Raw genomic sequence first — 22623 nt, 5'->3', positions numbered from 1 at the left:
CCCAGAGAACTGTCCACCTTCCTGGAAACAACAGGATGGAAGATGACCTAGAAGAACCACTCCTCGGGAGGATGGACAATGGGTCACATATGGCCTACATGCTGTGGGCCTACACTCACCCTCCCAACTCTACAGATACAGACAGTGAGGCTTCCAGGAAGTCAACAAATCTAGATCCCTATTGAGTCACCATATTGAATCAAACCTTACCGCTGCCTGAGGTTAGGTTTTATGACATGGAATCTTGTTCATGGTGATTTCTCTTGTAATACTGAATGATACACATCACCATTAGTGTCAATTTCGAATCTAGTTTCCAGTTTTCTGAAGTTTTTCAGAGTAAAAGTTAATTAGTATCCTATTATGGCCCAACACCTTCATGTATTTTAAACCAGAACCCAAAATAGAGGCATTCATTATTCAACACCAGGTCTCATCAATGGTGCTAGGTGGTCGATATCAAAGCTTAGTTTCACAACAGACTCCACTGGAGAGCCTTCTTTATCTTAGATATTCGTGGGTTGAGTCTTCTGCCGATTCCATTGTTGATGTCTTCATAAGAGAAGAAGTCATCGCCTTTACTTCTCCAGGATTGTCCTTTGAGGAAATTCAATTCCAACAATGCCTTCATGGTCCAGCCAAGCACGTTGACTTGATCCATGGTGGGTCGAAACATCGCTGTCTGGTAGTGGATCTTGAATGTTTCGTCTTTGGGTCTGGGTTTACCTAGTTGTCCCAGTAATGAAAGACAGAACACGAATTTCGTTCAGCGGTTTTGAGAGCCTTCATTATCTGTGTCATTCGAAGATTGAGTTTTCTATCGATTTTATGAATCTTCGCAAGAAAAGTCATTATCTCTACCCAAAATCAAGTATTTCGGAAGTGATGAACAATTAAAAACGTTGTTTTCAATACTACATTGACTAGATGGAACTACTCAAACCTAGCTTTGAAATCTAAATAATATACTGATCATAAAACGTCAATGAACCCAAAAAATTTCAGCATTGTCGATTCAAGTAAAACCTTGCTAATCTCAATCCAGAAACTGCTGTTTCGAGATTCAACCATATCATCACTTTTTATTATCGTGTTTCATAATGACAGTAAATTGGAAATGTTTTTGAAACTTCTGTGAAAGATTCAGTGATACCAATCTTACCAAAGATTTTTTTACGAAAAAAGTGTTATCAGTTTCCTCTGTAATTAGGGAAGTTGAATAAAGCCAAATGACTGATTTGAAACAAAAAGTATACTCAGAATGAAAACTGAAATAGCACCAGTTCAAGAATGGTGTTAAAACTGATTTTGGCAACCTAAATCAAATTTATTTTCCTGTTCATGCTTTGGAAGACTTCAAGTCATGTTATTCATATTCAATAACTATACAGGGTCCTGCAACAGTGGCGCGGTGTTCCATATCTCTATATAGGAAGCAGATAGGAATCTAATTTTATATAATATTACCTTATTGGTCGAGCTCGACAAAATAAAAATATTGGCGGTCACACAGGGTGTTCGATTTTTTCTGGGCGGATTCCAACTGTGTCTTTTTAAATGGCAACCTATATTTTTTATCGCTTTTTTGGTTTCTCCATAGAAAATAAAATAAACTTTATGTATATCTGCACTTCGAAAATATTGACGGTTTTCGAGATATCTAGCATGACAGGTTTTTTTTTCCAATATTCGTCACTCAGAATATTTGAAATTATAAAGTGGTGCCAAGTCCAGTTGAAATTTTTTTTTGGTCGAATATTCTACATTGGTAACTCTCTCAAACGATATATCTGAAATCGACTTGTGATATACAGGGTATGAAAAACCGCTTGCCAAATATTGTAAATGAAAATTTGCAAAATCTTCCTTATATTAAATGGAACACCCTGTATATTATTGATCCATAAGAAGCGCCAACGAAACCTCTACAAATTTCATTAAGTATTCCCTATGGCTAAGTTCAATAGTTTTTCTTAAATGAGCATTTCTTTCGAAAAATGGTCATTTTTTCAAAGCGAAATCCATTTGACGACTGATAAGAATATACAAAAAATACCCTTTCCTTAAAATATCCCCCATTCCTAAAATTACCTGTTGCTAGATAAACAAGTTGCGAATTACACCACAAAATGGACGTTCTTGAATAGTTACAATAATTTCAAAAATCTCGGAATTTGTGCCATATTCTTTCGGTCTAAAACAACCTTTCAGCGAATGAAATATTTATTGGAAATCAAGTAGTCTGGCAAATGACAGAACAAAATATTTGGCTGCAAATGAATATTGAAATTTTTAGTCAATCGTGAAGTTGAACTGTCGGTATAATTTCATCAGAATGTTGTTATCAAAAAATGATTTGATTGATATGATTTTCATATTAGGTGAATCAGACAGGAATTGTTTATTGGCAAGTAGAATTTATTCTCAACGGTATCCAGATAGAAGGCATCCAGATGAAAGATATTTCCGAAAGGTCTTGGGACGATTCGTTGAAACTGGATCTATTAATTATTCCAAACATGAGCGCATCAAGCCAGCTACTAATGAAGATAATGAATTGCAAGTTCTTCTTGCTGTTGAAGAAGATCCTAGTAGGAGTCAACGACAAATTGGGGAAATAGTGGATATAAATGAGAGATCAGTGCAACGAGTATTGAAGAAACATCGCTTGCATCCATACCACGTTCAGTTACATCAAGAACTACTGTATGCTGATTTCGAGAAAAGAGTGAGATTTTGCAATTGGGCCATGAACAAAATTCGTCGAAACGAATATTTTTTCAATAATATTTTATGGTCGGATGAATCGACATTCCATAAAAATGGATTTGTAAATCGACATAATTACCATTATTATCCTCACTTATTGAGACAGGTGGATTATCAACATAGGTGGTCGATAAATGTCTGGGGAGGCATCATTGGAGAATATGTAATTGGTCCATACTTTTTTGAGGGACATATGAATGGTGCAATGTATCTCAATTTCTTACGAAATGATTTACCAGGTTTGTTAGATGATATTCCTCTTGACCTCCGCAATAGAATGTGGTTACAACATGATGGTGCACCTGCTCACTATTCGGCAGAAGTGAGAGATCATCTAAATGAAGTATTTCCCAATAAATGGATAGGACGGAATGGGCCTGTACGATGGCCCGCTAGATCACCAGATTTGACGAAACTAGATTTTTTCTTATGGGAATACATAAAAAATATGGTTTACGTTGAGCCACCAACTTCTCCCGAAAATATGCGACTTAGAATAACGAATGCTTTTCGCAGCATTACACCAGCTGTCTTGCGCAGGGTAGAACAGTCTTTCAAACATAGACTTCAGCTCTGCATTCAAGAAAATGGAAGACATGTTGAACATATTTTATAAAAGTTTCATTATCAACCTTAATTAAACTCTCCCTTTTGTAGTTTTGTAATTTGCCAGTTGACAAATTTGAATATCTAGAACTCAAGCTCTGAATGAATATAATAACATGAAAAAAATAGTTATTTATAATGTTTCTTTCTTTTAACTTGTTTGGTTTGATATTGCACGATTTATGAGTGAAATTCTGCATCCAATGAAAAAATAATTTTCCATTTAGCAAAAAGTGATAGGTACATACATTTATTTCGTTAAAAAATATTTGTTTGGACACCTTCTAATGTACAACATTGAAACAAGATATCTTTCGTATATTTTTATCAGTCGTCAAATGGATTTCGCTTTGAAAAAATGACGATTTTTCGAAAGAAATGCTCATTTAAGAAAAACTATTGAACTTAGCCATAGGGAATACTTAATGAAATTTGTAGAGGTCTCGTTGGCGCTTCTTATGGATCAATAATATACAGGGTGTTCCATTTAATCTAAGGAAGATTTTGCAAATTTTCATTTACAATATTTGGCAAGCGGTTTTTCATACCCTGTATATCACAGGTCGATTTCAGATATATCGTTTGAGAGAGTTACCAATGTAGAATATTCGACCAAAAAAAAATTTCAACTGGACTTGGCACCACTTTATAATTTCAAATATTCTGAGTGACGAATATTGGAAAAAAAAACCTGTCATGCTAGATATCTCGAAAACCGTCAATATTTTCGAAGTGCAAATATACATAAAGTTTATTTTATTTTCTATGAAGAAACCGAAAAAGCGATAAAAAATATAGGTTGCCATTTAAAAAGACACAGTTGGGATCCGCCCAGAAAAAATCGAACACCCTGTGTAACCGCCAATATTTTTATTTTGTCGAGCTCGAGCAATAAGGTAATATTATAGAAAATTAGATTCCTATCTGCTTCCTATATAGAGATATAGAACACCGCGCCACTGTTGCAGGACCCTGTATACCTACAACCCAGTTAGAGACTGATTCAAATGTTTTTGAAATTATTATGAAAGTTAATTTTTCAACTTTGTTTTCAGTTTCATTAAGAAACGATCATGAATCATAACTGTCCAGAAATTGAATATACCGTCGTAAAATAATTGTTTCAAAATATATCTGAGTCAGAGATTCACTTTATCTTCTCCAATGAAATGAATAATTGGGTCAAGGTTGTGAACTTATGTGAAAACTTGAGAGATTTGATCCGAAATTTCCTTTATGGATTTCGTCTGGAATTGATGAACTGATTCGTTGATGGATTTCTTGTTATTTGTTGGGACGATTCAAACTAATCTATTTGACCTCTTCGTTTTCAGGGTTATCAAGAATAGTTTCTCATTCCGAAAATGATCTTTGGAAGTAATATTTAGAAAACATGTCGCATGTATTGTAAACATTGCTAATGATATATTTCCGTTGTTTTTTCAAGAAAAGAAAGACAATGCTCTACAAAAAATTCCACCCATATAAATGTGTCATTCCTTCAATGTTAATGAAGTTTTCGCTCCAGTTGTAAGTAGAGGTATGTTTTTGAAACAACCGGTGAACTGTTTCGAAACAATTTCCACCCCTGAACAGCTCGAACGCCAAGAAAACAAAAATAGTATCGTAGTCTGTATGATTTCATTTGAAAGTGGGATGATTTATCAACAATTCATCTCGCTAATTTCTCCTTCATACTCATCAAAACTGTGAAACTCTTCTAGACGCGCATTCAAGCAAACAAGTCCAGTTCAGAAACGTTTATTCAAATTTTTAAATAATAATTACATTATATTTGTGTAGTTGTGTTTGTGTGGGGCCCTGCTATAGGCTCATGCCTCTTCAGGGTGCAAACAAGTTGAAAATTACTCAGCTATAGATGATTTTGAAACCAATATTTGATGAACAAGTGAACAATAAATGGCCTGAAGTGAAACCTTTGCCGGTGTTCTTATAGAAAACTTTGCTACGTAGAGACTTCCCCAAGCATTCTTGAATACAGAATTATTCACTGTTTTCAACAAACCCAGTATGTCTCTTCATTTTATGATCATTCTTCGAGGTGTATTGAGCACGACTAGACTTTTCTTGTATACAGAAAGGTGAATTAACCAAGGTGGTAGAGTTGAAGGCCAATCTTCTATATGATCTGAGTTTAAATTTACTAATTAATTTGTGAATAATAGATGGTTGATAACCATTGTTGACAGCAATCTGTTTTAAAGTATTTAATTCTAAATTGAAATTGGAGGGAGATAAGGTAATGTTCAACAAACTGTTAACATAACAATTGAAGGAAGCCATTTTATGTTGCATAGGATGAAATGAATTGAAAGGAATGGCATGATCAGTCTGGGTTAGCTTTCTATAAATGGAAAAATCTAGTTTATTGTTAGTTTTTGTTATAGTAAGATCTGAAAAGTTTAATTTATTGTCTTTTTCTATTTCAAGTGAGAATTTAATTTTTGGATGTAAGTTATTTAAGGAGTCAAGGATATCATGTGCTACATTAGAGTTACCATCTATGAAAACCAAGCAGTCATCAACATATCTGTGCCAACTGAGAATCTTATCAATTTCATTAATGATGAAGGAATTTTCTAAAATTTCCATGAAAATGTCTGCCAGGAAAGGTGAAAGAGGATTACCCATTTCTAGGCCTTCAGGTTGACTGTAAAATGTATTATTGAAGACAAAAAAATCTTGGGAAATGCAAAATTGAAGTAAAGTTAATATATATATATATATTTTGGTAGAGTCAGAAGTTAAGTGTTGAGAAAGCAAATTAGAAACTAAAGGTAGGGTTTCAGATTTTGGGACAGAAGTGAACAGGTTGCTAACATCAAAGGATATCATGAGGGTGTTAGAATTAGGTTGAAAGTTTTCAATTTTATTAATTAAATCTGAAGTGTTACTTACTGAATTGGAAGGTTTGTAGTTGGTTACATTTTTTATCACTTGTAAGACAAATGTTGACAGAATGGAGACAGGAGTATTGTAAAAGCTTACCACTGGTCTGATTGGAGTACCATCTTTGTGTATCTTCGGGAGACCGTATAATCTTGGAATTTGTAGATTGCTAGGGATTACATTGTGAGTTTTATGGAATTCAGAGAAAAGTTTTTATGTAGCTTCGAGTTTTTGAAATAAATTTGTTGAGAGGATTTAAATTTAAAGAAATGAAATTGTTGGAGTTTAAAAAGTCTTCAACTTTTTCAACATAGTCAGTTTTATCAAGAATTACAAGGCAATTGCCTTTGTCTGCTTTTGTTAAAATGAGATTATAATTGGAATTTTTTTTAAGTAATTTGTGAAAAGAAAAATTCAAATTCCTATGACTAGACTTATTCAAGTATGAAGGAGTTTCCTTAAGAGAAAGTTGATATTTAGTAATAGTAAACTGACAGAAATTTTTAATTTTCTGTTTAATTTTATTATTATTGGAAAGATTGTCAATCAAAACATCTAATTCAATGGAAAAGAAAGTGAGTTCTTTCTCAGACCGGTCTGAATTCAAGGAGAATTTAAGACCTAAAGATAGAATAACTATTTCGTCATCATTGAAAGAAGCGTTTGAAAGATTCTTAATACGTTCATGAAATTTAAATTCAGAAAACTTCTCAACTGAAGGTTGAGAGTTAAGTTAGTTCCTAGTGAGTTGAGCTTCTTGCTCACTTTTTGAAATTTTAAATTACTTTGACAAGCCACTTGGTCTGCAATATCTTTGAATAATTTTTGTAAAAATAGAGAATTATTAGAGATAAGATTATCATAACAAATTTTCAAGTCCACATTAGTACGGTCTAGTTTGGCATGGTGTTTGCAAACAGCACTTCTGATGATTTTTCTCTCAGTGGAGTGTTTCAAGTGAGATGGTATATTGATCTCATCTTCTCTCAAACAATTATTTAAAAATAATATGTCAATTTGTAATAGATTCTTCGAATTGATAACTTTCTATTGATATCAGCTGGGGCTACCATACTGTAGATCAATAAAAAGATTTGGAAAAGCTGAATACACTTATTTGAATTAATGAATCGAAGAGGTTTTTGTATTAAAGTGTGTAATTTTTCAAATTCTTGAAAAGCGCTTTCGACTTTCGTCATTATCAGTGCTCACCTGAAAGTAAGTGATCTAATTGAAAAGGAAGTTTAGAGAGAATTGAAGTTGTAAAATTTTAAGGTTAAGAAATTTGGAAAAATTGTTTGAGATTACTTACTTGTCAGGCAACAGGAAGTATCAAATCAAGTATAATATTGTCAGTTCGGACAATTATGCTTTTTGCTTCATTAAGTTTGTTGGGGGTTGAAATAAATACCAATATGTTTTGGCACAATCAAGTCGCTGGAATTGCAAAAGCTGATCCTCAAAAGCTCGTAACACTGTTCCGAACCAAAAAGCTGTACAAACCTCAGCAAATTTTGATGATTTATGAGGCGCAGATCAGACCTTCTTTGGAGTATTGTTCTCATGTATGGAGCTCTGCTCCCAAACATACCCTGAAGTTGATAGATTCCATTCAGAAAAGAGCCACTCACTGGAATGGAGACGAAAACATCACTTGCAACCTTGATAGCATGGAACATCGAAGAAATGTTGAAGGTTTGTCTCTCTCCTATAGATACTTTCACGGGAGGTGTTCAAGTAACTTGGCACATTTGTTTTCACTAAGAGCGGTACATATCAGAAATACGTGACTGACTGTGGCTGGTCATCGTTTTAAGGTTCAACTCAGTTGGCCTCGAACTTCACTGTTTGAGAACTCTTTCATCTGGAGAACTACAGTTATGTGGAATGAACTTCCTGAGAACATTTTTCCAAATGGATTCAATCTCCAGCGAATCAAATCCGATGTGAATCGCTACTTTTGCACAGACATCGCTCTGCGCCTTAAGGATTTTTCTGTAGTGCTTGTGTTTTGTCCTCAAAAAAAATTGTAGCAGTCCTTACAACCCATTTATAAGTCCCTAATTCGTGATAGTGAATCATTAATTATTTATTAGCTCAATAAACAATATCTTCGAAAAATTCCTGAATAGAACGAATTAAAAATTCGATGGTTTGAACCAGTTGAAGAAAGTTATAGTAAATCACACCAGCCGCTGACCATCATACAGTAATCATGGTCTTTTTTTGTAAGGTGTGAAGTGCCTGTGTCCAACCACTGCCGTGAACATTTCCTGTTGTCGTAGAGGATACACTTTTCATCACACGTGATGATCCCATCCAAAAAAGGAATGTTTAGGTTGCGCAATAACAAAGATGAACATACCTTGAAACTTAACAGTTTTTGTCAATCATTCAAATCGTGAGATACCGGTTTTTTGAGCTTTTCTACCTGTTCAATACGTTTTTAACTATAAAAAACCACAGTTCTCCCGCCATCCCACGCACCGTTCGTGATGGGTCAGTCTCCACCAGGGTCCTCAAATTATCGTTCTCGATACTGACGTCGAACAATTTGGATGTTTTTTATTTGTTACGATCGGTTTCGGTTTGTTAAACTTGAGTTTACTTGAGAATGGTGGAAATCAGACAGAAGTTATTTTCTTTATCCTATATTCAAAAAAATTGTAAACGGACAAAATTTTTGAAACAACCTAATGAAAGAACTTACTTAATGAAATAATCATAACGATCAGCACCCAACTTCTTTCTCTTTTCAGTAGTCGAGTAAAATGTTTCCCAAAATGTCGTTTTATTGAAAATATTGTACCGGTATTGCAAATAGTTCGATTGATAATAATTATTCCTCTTGTCATTTCAGGTACGAGGGTAAATCATAATCGGCTACTGGAATTTCGAGCGACCGTCCAAGAATCTAATCAAATTGGCCAGGAATTCAGGGTGAGAACAGCTACGTTGTGGTTGAAGGCAGACTTCCAGCCACATAATCATGGAAACTCCAAATGCCGCAACACCGACATTTTCGTCTTCAAAATCATATCGAAAACGTTGCCGGAAACGGTGACACTTACCTCCAGGGTGAGTTAACTTGTTTGGAATTATTTTGGGTCCAGTTTCATTCCTACTAATATAAATACGAATATAAGTTTATTTGTTACGGTTTCATGCGAAAACTACTCAACTGATCATCATAAAATTTTGTACACAAGTTCTTGGAAGTATTAGAAGAAAAATGGGATACTTTTTATTGAAAAAACAATTATTTTTTATGTTTGAAGGTGGATGACAATGTTTCGTGGTGTATTTCATCAGTACGGACTTCCATTGTCTAATATAATATAAATTGATTTGATAACCCTGAAAAAATAAAAAAAGATCAACCGAAAATAACAATTTTATTAAAGAAAAAACTGAAATTACAAAGAAATAACATACAACAACAACCAAACAAATAAAAATTAGAATATTAATAAAATCTGCAAAAAATTGAAAAAATTAAAAATATTATTAACAAAAAATGAAAAAATGAAAATTAAAAGATTTCAAACCAAGTTATGTCACAACGTTTCGATTGTTAGTATCCACAATCATCTTCGGGTGATAACTGGACTTATTCCTCCAAGATCTGACTATTTATAGGTCATTCGAGTGCTTTCACCTATCCCCTCTTCCCAATTTCCGCTTCATTGGTTTTGGCGGGAGATGACCGATCATTAGCTCCAGAGATTCAGCCACTCAGAACTTGTCCAGATTTTTACTTCCGATAATTAAACCACTGCAAGGTAAAACATCATCTTTTGTGAAAAATTCAAGGCATTTCGTTGAACTACTAGGGGAAATCGAAGTCAAAGAGCAGGTTCAACTGATCAGTTCCGACGTGGAAAGCCTCTACACCAACGTTCCTGTTGAAGAAGCACTTCAAATCATACAGAAGAAGCTATCCGAAGATGGGGACGTGAAAGATAGAACAAACTTACCGATACAAGTAATCATGGAATTACTAGGATGCTGTGTACGAAACTGCTACTTCCAACTGAAGGACGAATTATTTACTCAAGATGAGGGACTGCCAATCGGATCGCCACTTTCACCTGTTATAGCCAATTTATATATGGAGTGGTTTGAAACTTTGGCCATTGAAGAAGCCCAGAAGATGCCCCCAGTCTGGTTGAGATACGTAGACGACACCTTCATAATATGGAACCATAGGAATGCAGAAGTCGCCACACGTTCCTACATCAGAGGATTTTTGGAAAAGATAAGACGGATTGGGTCCAAGTATAACATTAGGATCTGCTTCAGATCTGAGAAAACTATCCGTAGCAGCCTCACGACAACCAGGCCACCAAACGCAGGCTGCGATTCCAATAATTGCATTTACCGGATACACTGCGAGTGCGGAGAATCATACATCGGTGAAACTAAGAGGCCATTGAAAGTTCGCATTGCTGAGCACAAGAAACACACACAGCGAGGAGAAACCAGTAAATCCGGAATAGCAGTTCACATTACCACGTGAGATGAACATGACCTCAAATCGCTCGTTTAGAATATCTAGTAGCTCCGTCCTATTGAAACCACATGTCGTTGGTGTCCATATCATCCAATAAAGGCTAAAAGAAGTTGGTAATAAACGACCTATAGTACTCGCCGTTGACAGTAATGGTCAAAGCCAAAGTCGTTCTCGAAGAAATATGGAGGAATGACGCTGCCAGCCCAAAATCCACACCAAACAGTAACTTTTTCGTAATATATTGGACGCTCTGGGGTCTCATATGGATTAGTATCGTTCCAAATTCAACAATTTTGTTTATTCACGCACCCATTTATTCAGTAATGTGTCTCATCGCTGAATCATCTTCAATCATCATCTTTTTCGATGAAAATTATTGTTAGTTGCCAACGGATTCAGAGCTCATTCAGCGAACACATGTCGTTGTCTATGGTCGTTTTCCTCCAGTTCCTGTGTCAATTGAATTATTGGTGTGCGACGTGAGCTACGCGAAATCGACTGCCTTGGATTCTCCTCCACCTTCTCACAGACAGCAGCTATGTTTTCAGCAAATATTCTTGCATTTGGTCTATGCTCGGGTATTAGTCGATCTTTGACTGAATCAGTGGACTCAAACTTATCCACCAAAAATTATGGCGACAGTGAAATGGGATAAGCTTTAGGTACATTGCCCGAACAGAAATCCGATTTCGATATAAAAACTTCCATTATTTTCACGTATTATTGGATGTTATATCCGTCCATGGTGATAACTGATAAATAATTTGACAGGTGTCAAGATGGCCATTATCAATTGTCAAGGTTCGGAAGTCCCTATTGAAGGACCCTATAATTATACCATGTGATCTGAGTATCTGACAACTACCCGTACTTTCACAAACACACTTTGGAAATCGAAAATAGTGATACATTTTTAATAATGAACAATAATATCATTTTACACATCAACTATGATTTGTTTGAAGTACTCACTTTTCTGTATTCATCTTGATGTTACTTTTCCAGCAATTCGACGACGTAACGGCAGATCCAATTGCGATATCCTTAGAAGAATCAGAAAGTGGCTGGCAGAAAATTGATCTCACAGAAATGGTCAGGCAGTGGCTGATAGAATCCAGCAAGGAAAAACTCAGGTTATTTGTTGACTGCAGCTGTTGTTCCAATTGGCATATCCATCTTTTTAATAGCGAGAGGAGCAGGAAACCGAATCCACATCAACCTTTTCTAGTGATACACACCGATCCCAGTACAACGAAGAGGGTGAGAAGAAGAGCTATAGATTGTTCTAGTGACTCTGGAAATCAGTGCTGCAAGCAGAGATTTTATGTCAATTTCACTTACCTGGGATGGGATGATTGGGTCATAGCTCCACAAGGGTAAGCGCAAACATAGTTTTTTTTCAATACCAATCGATATCTGAAAATTTATTCCGAATTTCTACTTCAATTATTGAAACAATTTCGTGATCACACATGAGAATAATAATGTGATCAACTTCAATATTTGGAACCCAAATGGCAGGAAAATGAACAGTTCAATTCAGCACTTCCACTGCGAAGAAAGCTACAGTGAACTTTCGAAATCAAAGATATATTCAAATTTTTGAGACTATGCAGAACGATGTTATGACTACATAGTAACAACACAAATCTTGAAATTGTTCATCATCCATCTAACTTCTGCAAACAAATGTGTGGACAAAAATCGTTTTGTGTGGAATGAACGTATCATTGATAAGGCCCTTTTTATGCCTCTTCATATTGATACCAATTGCTAATCTTTTTATGCAATATACGACAGTGTCAAAATCATAAACTGATGTAACAGAAGTAATGTTCACATTATGTTTAAGAAAGCTGTATTCTGTTATTCGTGTTGTGACTTTCAACGCAAGTTTGATGAATAATTTTCTGATTTCTTTTGAAATGAAAAGTGACATGAAAAAAGTACAGTGCAGGACATATGAATGATACCATTCATAAACTTTTTGAAATATCAAACCTGAAGTGAAACTGAACTATCACTTTCTAACTGAGTAATGAAGATTTTCATGTCAAACAAATCACTCAGTATATTATTTTTTCAATTGTTAGCGTAGTACACCCTCAGTACATATACGAACTGAGTTTCTGTTTCATTCCAAATCTTTGAAATAGTAATAAATTGGGTCACTAGTGACTGAAATTATATTGTTTGGAAAGTTAGCCAAATCAGATTCAGTCAAACTTGATAATTTTTGATGAGTTCTCTCCTTCTTCTCTTGTTTTCGGTCTTTGCTTTCCCTACGGCGTAGTAAACTAGTTTTGAGGAGTTGAACTATACTATCTAACAAACCTGGGCTGTAACGGCTTTTTTACATCCAAGATTCATATACAAGCCTGTTCACTACTCAATATTATACGAGTATCAACTTTTTTCAATCAGACGCACTGTTCCTGAGTAATTCATTTGAATCTGTGATCAAATGATGTTCTGATGTTCAATGAATGTTCAAAATGTTCATCATTCAGATTCTGACAACAAGATCATTTAGAAATTGATTTTCGACATGGTTGCATATTTCTGGGTTCTTTAACATATACTTTCGTGAATCGTCATACAGGCGTCGTATCAGGTGATTTATCGGACCACTCTCAAGACCATGTCTCCTATCCAGAGGTTCGAATGATTGTATCCAGTCATTACTCTCGATTCAACTTCTAATTGCGAAGGGGTACCCCATCTTGGTGAAATGTAGAATCGGTTGAAAACCCATTTGGGTTGCTTGTACTATCCTATTCACTTTATAAATGAACAATTCAGAAGTATAAAGTACAAATTCAATCCAGAAATATTTCAAAATGTATTATTGAACATCCTTCATCATTATCTGAGAGCAGATCTCCACACTTCGAACATTTATTTAGAACTTTGGAGTTTCCAATGAAATTTACATGGGAAGCAAAATATAAAACTGCTGATTACTCAGGAATGACTGTTTCGATTACTATTATCAGATGGAAAATCAATGTATCTAACAAACACATACCACAAGCCAATTTTTACTTGAGAAAGAAGTTAATGTCGTTTCTGGCACAGAAAGTACTTCAAATAATGGTTTCTTATGATATTATTGTTCGATTTTGATATACAATTCTGTTCAAAACTCAAAAAGGGGGAGAATTTACATTCACGTTATATATTCCAGTACGATAAATATTTGTACTTTGTGTTTGAGAAACATCTGATTTATTGTTTCTTTGAATTTTAATTCAATAACTGTCTGGTAACACTTACATTTTCAAATTATCAGTTTCATGTCAAACCTGCTACCTATTGATATTCCTAACAGTTTTTAGAATGATAAGATCATTTCATTGATAAGCCCTACACTGTAGATTGATTGATGAAATTGAGATAAATACTATGCAGAATAAGACAAATAGATCATGAAAAGTTTATATATTGTATCCCAAAAAAGATGTTCAGTAGTCATTATCCACTCTCTAAGTAAGTAAAGAAATAAAATAGAGAGTTCTCTCCATTATTTCAATCAATTTCTTCCGATTCGTAATCATCTTAACAATCGTTTTTGTCAATGGCAATATGACACTGAACAGTATAATAATTATACTGTTGCAGTTTCGGCCTAATCTCGTAAAGTGTCTCTCATTCTTTTTGATGTGTTTATTTTCACATTTTGATATACGATACTATCACACCGAAATTGGAATTCAATTATTTTGAAAGAAATTACATATTCTGTCTCCCTCTTTCCTATCATTCATCGTTCTCTTCACGTAAAAAATAGGGTTGTCAATACCGGGTCTATTTTTTTCCCACTTAAAGTATTTCAGGTTAACTTTTTTTTAGATTTTTTTTTCGATTTGAAATTTGATCTATTGGTGACATTATAAATTAACGATAAAAATGAAAAGAAAAATTAATTGGCGCTCCGGGGCGACTTCATTGATTCAAATGGCGCATTTGCTTTTTTAACTGCTAGAAAACCCGGAAAACCCTGCAGCACCACATCATCTGAACATCTTGATCTACCAGTCCAATGTCCTATCTCTCATAAAACAAAATGTAGGGTGTCTCCAGAGGCTCCAATCAATACATCACCAGAACACTCCGTGACACGACTATCGTCAAACTTAAACCAGTCCTTTTCGTCTTCGACCAAGGCGTAATAAAGACCAAATTCAACGCCAGAACCACAGTGAACAATGACTGCATGAATATTGAAATAGGGGGCTGCTAGATTGAAATGTTCATCTATTTCGAACCTTCGAATAAGTTTCTTGCTTCCGTCAGAGGTTGAGTCTTGTTTGAAGATCATCACTGTTATTATTAGATTGACCGGTGCCTCAGCTATACTTGTTTTCTTATAACAGTCAGTTAGTTTGGCGCATGTTTGGCAATACAGTCGATCATCACCTGTTAAAAATTCCATTTTCAGATGATTTAACAATAACCTTTGCAGGGACTGGTTATATTAGTCATATAAGGGATCGCTAGATGAAGTTCCAGAAATTCACACAGTTTTCGCTGCCGCTTGAACATTTACTACAAAGTAAACAAGTGAGGATTTTTCCAGCAAAAGATTTACAAATATAAGACGACATGGACTGTACGGAATCATTCAATCCAGAGCGGTTAGGAGTATTGATTTTGCTATTGTTTTGCTCACGAAGAGTATTCAACAAGAACCCCAAAAGTTCGGAACAATCCTGACGAGTATCTAGTGGACTTCAAAGACTCCAGGAAATCGGTTGGAGGGAAAGATGATACATTCTTACGAAACTGCAGCTGCATGAACAGGTGTTTGAGTTTGATGAATAAGTAGGAAACATTCCCGGTCTCGTTCATCATCAAAACCTCGTTCTTGAAATTCTTCGTCATGAACAACACTTGTAAAATGCTATTCATGTAGCAAGTGCTTCCTAAATTATCCAATCCAATTTTCTCCTCTAGATTTACAGGACAACTCTCTACTGTTTCGTAAGGAAGAACATGTTTCACAGAATCTCCGTAAGAACCATTTCTCAAGCTGCGATAGATCCTTCCAAGTGAAGAAGGGTTTCATAAAGGGATCGATTCGGCTCTTGCTTCATGAAGCTCTTCCACTGAAAGGGAACCAGAACTACGAGGACTGCAACTCATATTTGGGGGGCAAGAATGGCCTAAGTCCATTGACCGCACTGAAAAAGAAGGTGGATCAATCACTTGTGAATTAACCTTGATAGGAGACTGATAAATATCCACATATCTCGGCTTGTTTCGAAGAGATTTCAGTTCCGTACTGAAATTAGGGCAATGCATTTTCTCATCAAAATTATGTGAAGGAGGAATAGTTCCAAGGGCCGAAGCAGCATTGCCACGTTTAATAGCAATAATAATTCTTTCTATCAAAAAAAAAGGTAGAACGGTGATCTTTCGTTGCTTGGCCTATTCTCCTTTCGTGTTGTTTCGAAAGTGTGATCCGTTTTTTATGAATCTACTTCAGACTGTAATAACTCAGTGAATACCTATTCAATTCAATCGAAATAAGCGCTTGTTTCAGTCGGCATGAAAATTGTCTGCTCGGGATTCGATGAAGACCATTTTCGTCTGATCCTGAAAGGCGAAGATTCACCGGTGAGGTTATCGCATTGCTTGATAATACTATAGTCGGTTGGCGGGAACTCTGGGGAGTATGGTGGGTGAAGCTCAGTTTATTTAATTTGTGAAACGTGTGGACGGGCGTTGTCGTCGAGCAGGATCGGACCTCTTCTATTGACCAGTATCGGCTGCTGCTGCTGCTGCTGCTGACGAAATTTTTAGAACATTTCGTCGATTTCCGCACAATAGGACTCTGCTGTTAGTTTGTCCTGGTTGCCGAAAAGAATAGTGAATCACACCAGCCGCTGACCACGGTGGCCTTTTTTCGTGAATTTTCGCCTTTGAGAAATGCCTGGGTGGCTCATCGGTGTCCAATCACTGTCCTTGACGTCTACGGCTGATATAGTGCCGCGGTCAGAAACCGCGGTCCGTGAACAGACCGCGAAAGGTTGACCCGCGGACCGCCCCAAATATTGTATTATATACCAAGTACATATAAAATTCGTAGATGAGGTGTACCATAACTTCATCAATTGAAATAACACAAATAAAATCTAACTCAGTACGTATTCTATTTCAAGTTGCCTAGTTAACCTGTTTTAGCTACTACTGATGAGATGCCTGCGTGTGTGCGAATCAAACTGATGCGATTCAAATATGTTCTGTTATGGACCCGAAACATCCATAGATTGAATTTCGTACCATTTTCTCGGAAATATGTGCGGGAGCATTCCGCAGCGCACCGCGTACTTAACTTACTTTCTGTCTTTTTCGTTCGTTTGATAAAAAATATTTCTGTACCTACGTTTCTATGGATCCTAAAAAACGAAAAGTCGACAGTGAAAATAGAAGGTTTTTCGCAGAATATATCGAATAATATTGTTTTACGCTGCTTGATAGGCCTCAAGCGGTTCCAGTGTGCCTTATATGCAATAAAACTGTCGCTATTGTTGAAAGTGGAAATTTGAAGCGACACTACGAAACAACTCATCAGCAATTACAGAAAAACTTCCCTCTTGGCTCAGTCAGGCTCGTAAAGAAAAAAATTATACATATCTCAGTTCTTACGAAAAGAGTACAAAATTACTAGTTCGTTGCATGAGCGACCAAAAAAAAATCCACAGAAGCAGCGGTACGTGTGCGCTGGACGCTTGATAAACACGAGAAACCATTTTCTGATTCTGTATAGAACGGTATCCACTGAAGAATTTTGGGCCAAACATGTCCCAGAAAAATATGAAAATTGTAGAAGACTAGCTATCAATTTGGCCACTATGTTTGGCTCGATATATGTATGCGAAACATCTTTCTCAAAGAGGCATTTTTTGAAAAACAAATATCGTTCGAGATTAACAAACGCTCACCTAGAAGACACACTTCGAATTTGATATTCCTCTCGAGAACCAAACTATAAAAAAATGGCTCAAGACCGTCGGTGTAGTTTCTCACATTAATAAGAGGTCCAAAATAATATATAGCACTTTATTTATACCTAATGTTTGTTTTCTTTTTCTGGACCCCGTTAAAAGTATCCCATACTATCCGGACCCCACCTAAAACTACTTGCCGACCCCTAATGTAGAGGATCCATTTTTTATCACACGTGACGATCCGATATGAAAAAAAACATTTTGCTTGCACAAAAAAAAATCAGTCGAACGATTGAATCGTGGAATACCCACTTTCCGACCTTTTTACATTTCCAATACCTTTTGAACCATCAAAAATCGCATGGAAGCTGACGCCCAGTTCTTCCGCCATCCCACCCAAATGATGGGTGAGATGGCGTCTCTACCATGCCGTCTCTACCACGGTCAACTATCATTGCCAAATGTCCGGTTGATTTTTTGGGCTGGTTTGGCAGTGCATTCAATCAATTTGAATTCATAAAGGAAATAGCGTAATTATTTGAAAAACAGCTTGAAAAATGCTATCATTTTCGTTCTCCAAAAATATCATTGAGAAAAACATTTCGACTCTTTCGGTCCTCGGTGAACTTTTCATTATTTGGCAATTACAAAAAATAGCATTGATTATTTAACGAATCAAAATTTTACAGGGGTGCTTTCATTCTCAGTGGATCACACTGTATATTATAAATGAATCTTCAGAGTTGAGGAACTGTACACTAATTTGTCCGTGCAATTGTGATATTACTTTTTGAATTGGATAATTTCCACTCACTTTGTGAAAACTTTGTATCAACTTTTTTCAGGTACTTTGCCAATTACTGTCGAGGAGATTGTGGTCACCATCGAACGCCTGATACTTATGGCACCTATCACGCGCACGTCATCGAAGAAGTGAGGAAGACGCAACACTTATCCGGAATGACGCCTTGTTGTGCTCCTCTCAAATTCTCCAGCATGAGTTTGATTTATTACGGTCCTGACTCGACTATAATCAAAAGAGACTTGCCCAAAATGATAGTAGATGAGTGCGGGTGCCCATAAAGTGAACATTTTATAACAATTGTTGGAAACTAGATGAGTTGTTTATTATTACTGGAGATGAATAGTAGAGTTGAATCAGTAGATTCCAAAGTTTCTGTATTTAAATGAACCGAACTGATTTCGTCCAAAATGTTTTCTGTCATGCAAATAAATTAATTCATTCACATTCATGAATACAATAATATCAGAAAATGGAACCTCTGATGTAGAATGAATCCAAGAGAAGCACTCTACCCAATCACCAGATATTCAATATGGCGTCTTCTTCTCCTGAGAACGCTAACTTGATTGGTGGTTGATTGGAGAAAAGTATTGCATTTTTGCTGATTAGGAAATATGCTTTTGTTTTGGATTACAAAATGTGAAAGTATAATAATTGATCTAGAGTCGTTGAGAGGTCGAGCATTACATGAAATCAAATAATTATAGTCGAAACACCCAAGTTTTCTTCAACTTCATTCCTCTTCATTTTTCGCGATTTCAAATAAACCATGAGACGAATGCACTTATTTCACGTTTCTGTTCATAACTCCTAAATATGCCACATATTCATTCTGGTAGCGAACAAAATTTTCTACAAGAATATTGCTCAAGTTTTTCTTTACGATCAGTCATTATGGAAATACAGAGCTACACAATTGATTCAACAACCAGTCAGTTTCATGCCCCTAACAAATAATCATAGTAAATATGCTATCAGTTAAGATTCAGAGATGTAAGTTTTCTCTAAATAGAACGTCCAAAACGTTTTTCCGACGGTGGTTGAGATAAAATTAAACGAAACTGGGAAAAAGTTTTGAGTGGAATTCGAAAGTACTGCAAGTTTGATCAGTTCTTTCAATGAATTCACTGTTCATCAATTTCCTCACTCATATTTGTGTGTAAGAGAGACTTTCATCTAGCTATCTTTTGGCGAATGTCAACGAAGAATCGTCATAAAAAACTTACATCAAAGAAATGCAGGAAACGAACATGAAATGAACATGAATGAAACTGGCCAATGAAAATCCACATTAAAATTACTGATGAAGTTCACTGAATTAGTTGTAGGCCAGAGCAGCTCCCTGAAAAGAGCTGATACAATCCTCAATTTACTAGTAAAAACCGGGGAAACCAGATCAATCAATTGATGATTACAACGTTGTAATTATTGGAGGGGGAAAATACTTATTATTCCATAAACAAATATTAGGGAAAACAATCTTACTAGAATCAATTTCATCGTTCAATAAGTATTTGAAACTTTCGAATTCTTTTCTATATCTTTCAGAAGGTTATGTGTCAAACCATTTTTCAAAAAATTAAAAGTTTTGAATTCATGATTGAACACTGTAAGGATGTGAGAAGCTGTCTTTAAATTCAATTTCCTATTCTAGTATGAAGGTTTCTAATTTTTACAACAAACATATAAAAAATAACAGAAACAAGAGTATTATGTCAGATAAATGAGCAGGTAATAAATGATCGTGAGGTTAATGTTCAATGTTTTACATAGGTCAAACTGGAAGAACCTTTGAAGCACACATAAAAAAACAAACGAATAGTTTCTGAAATGGAAAAATTTATTTAACATATACCTGCTGACCTCAGATAAATCAAGAAGTTTCAAAATCAATATTCTGGAAAGTATGAAAAGTGATTTAAAAATTCTTTGAATCTAATGAACAAGGTTGAGTTGAAAAACAGCCTTGGCTAATACTCCGCCTATTCACCATATATCTATTGTTCCTGTATACTGTTTTATTTTATTTTTATCTATTCCATTTGTATTTTTATGGTGAATAAAGTCGTATTATTATTATTATTATTATCATTATTATAACAATCAAATCGATTTGAATAACTCTCAGTTGCTCAATCTGTTCTTACCAGATAATATACTTAGTCCCTTAATGAGTGAAATCAATAATTTACTTCACAATCTGTTCTTGAATTTCATCAAAAATCACCTTGTCACATTCCAGTTGGTTGAAAATCATTCTGGCCAAACTGGTTTGGAAAAAGGTAGGCGGGAAAGAAATTTCTTTTCGTAAAACTCGTCCAATATGTTGTACTATCTATGATAATAATAATAGAATTTTCACAATTAATTTCATTCGAAACGCGTTTCACTGGTTTCACCAGTTATACCTGAATCAAATCTGTAAACCCAAACTAACAGAAGGATTTTGCCCATTGATAAAATAATATTATAACAGCCAATTGGTTATTTGACCATCTGATCATACCACACTGTGCCGTCAGCGAAGATCTCTAGATCGCAATCCAAATTACATCCCCATCAGTCATGGGGGACTGTTTGGAAATTGGCTCCCCCTAGGTTGGGCTAGATTATAACAAGATTCAAAGTCTATGTTCTTTTGTATACCTGCTACATGATCTATACGTATTCCGTACCTATGACGTTTTGTTGTAATTGATTGATTTCTGAAGTTGATTCGATAACCCTTTTTCTCTTTTATCGGATCATGGAAATTGTGTGCCTTAAAGCAAAAAATCTACCATAAAATCTTAGAGTGAACAATATTTTCCATTAAAATAATATTATCACTGCGTGCCACTCTATGTCGAATGTGAATTTTAATTTGAGTATTTCAAAGACAGTGAACATTGAATTGATTCTCACACGTTTACTCTGGCAAAATGTATCTACCTCAGCTAGTGTTCATCTCCTGAGTAATAAACTACTCGGAATAAATTTTGTATTCAACTGAACTCTTTAAATGAATTAAAAGGTATTGTGCAGTTAATTTTTCGAAATTATGTGTTACCACTTTAATTTTCAGATAAGGTAGTTAAAATGATCGGAGTGAGATAGTTTTTCGAATTACGAAATTATTGTTGAAGAAGTTGAGGTTGTACTGAAAGTGAATACTCTGAAAAGTAGTGAAAAATTTGACAAACGAGCCCTTCCAATATAGGGACTTAGCTTTTTGAATCTCTATATTATCTTGAATTTTTGAGGCAAAAACGAATTTTGAGAATTTTAGCAAATTTTTCATTAAATTTCAGTCTAATTTAGGAAATGACTTATTTTTGTATTTGGCCTTATAGGTAGGGATTAAGAGAAGTAGCCTGAATATTTTAGAAAATTTGATATTCGGATCGATTTTTTGTTATTGTGTTTCAATTTGAATGTGTGACTAAACTTAGGAATATAAAGTATTCAATATCTTTGATATTACTTGAATAATAAAATTATGAAGCTGTTATAAGCTTTACTTTCAGTAAATGAGAGTATCTTTCATTATTGATCAATATTGTTGAACCCGAATTTGTAATCATAATTTTCATTTGATGATTCGGAAACAACTTGATGTAGATAGACTGAAGAACTATTGAAATATCGAGCCTTCAATATTATGTTAATCTTTCATAGTCGTCAGTAAATTCGCTAATTAGGTATAATCAGATTGTAATCTCAAATTTACATTTTTTTATTAGCAGCAAATACTGTATCCCTCGCATGAATTCTGTAGAATTATGTGAAATATATTTCATAAAGATCCTCAAAAATATATTCTAATCCGTCATTCTGAGAATAATTGTGAAATGGTTATTTTTCTGCTTGACTTCTTCAGCTCAAAACTGTTTCAAACAGTTTCAGTTGCATCAATTCCATAAAAAAAATTGTTCATAATTACTAATTTTATGCTCAACCTGAATAGCTGAAATACACCATTTCACATGATTCTTACTCCTTCAGGTATACGCTGAAACTAGAATTAGTGAATGTGTGATCATTATTGTTTGTGATTTTAGTAACTTTTACCAATTTCTGTGATTTAT

At 35.1% G+C, this 22623-nt stretch overlaps 1 protein-coding gene across 1 annotated transcript in view; it reads left to right on the top strand.

Moving 5' to 3' along the window:
- The window catches only part of Actbeta (inhibin subunit beta), a 162442-nt gene extending 140376 nt beyond the window's left edge, over positions 1-22066 (top strand). Inside the window, exons 2-4 of the mRNA XM_074184598.1 lie at positions 9146-9363; positions 11804-12174; positions 18597-22066. Of these exons, the coding sequence (XP_074040699.1) occupies positions 9146-9363; positions 11804-12174; positions 18597-18834 (827 nt within the window). The 3' untranslated portion in view covers positions 18835-22066. The remainder of the gene's footprint in view (positions 1-9145; positions 9364-11803; positions 12175-18596) is intronic.
- The last annotated feature ends 557 nt before the right edge of the window (positions 22067-22623 follow it).

This window comes from Leptinotarsa decemlineata, unplaced genomic scaffold, assembly GCF_025532065.1.
Source record: "Leptinotarsa decemlineata unplaced genomic scaffold, Ldec_3_MD MMD2_tig00026354_RagTag_RagTag, whole genome shotgun sequence".
In the NCBI taxonomy this organism is placed as follows: Eukaryota; Metazoa; Arthropoda; class Insecta; order Coleoptera; family Chrysomelidae; genus Leptinotarsa; species Leptinotarsa decemlineata.
The sequence above is the reverse complement of the archived record's forward strand: the minus strand, read 5'-3'. Positions and strand labels throughout refer to the sequence as shown.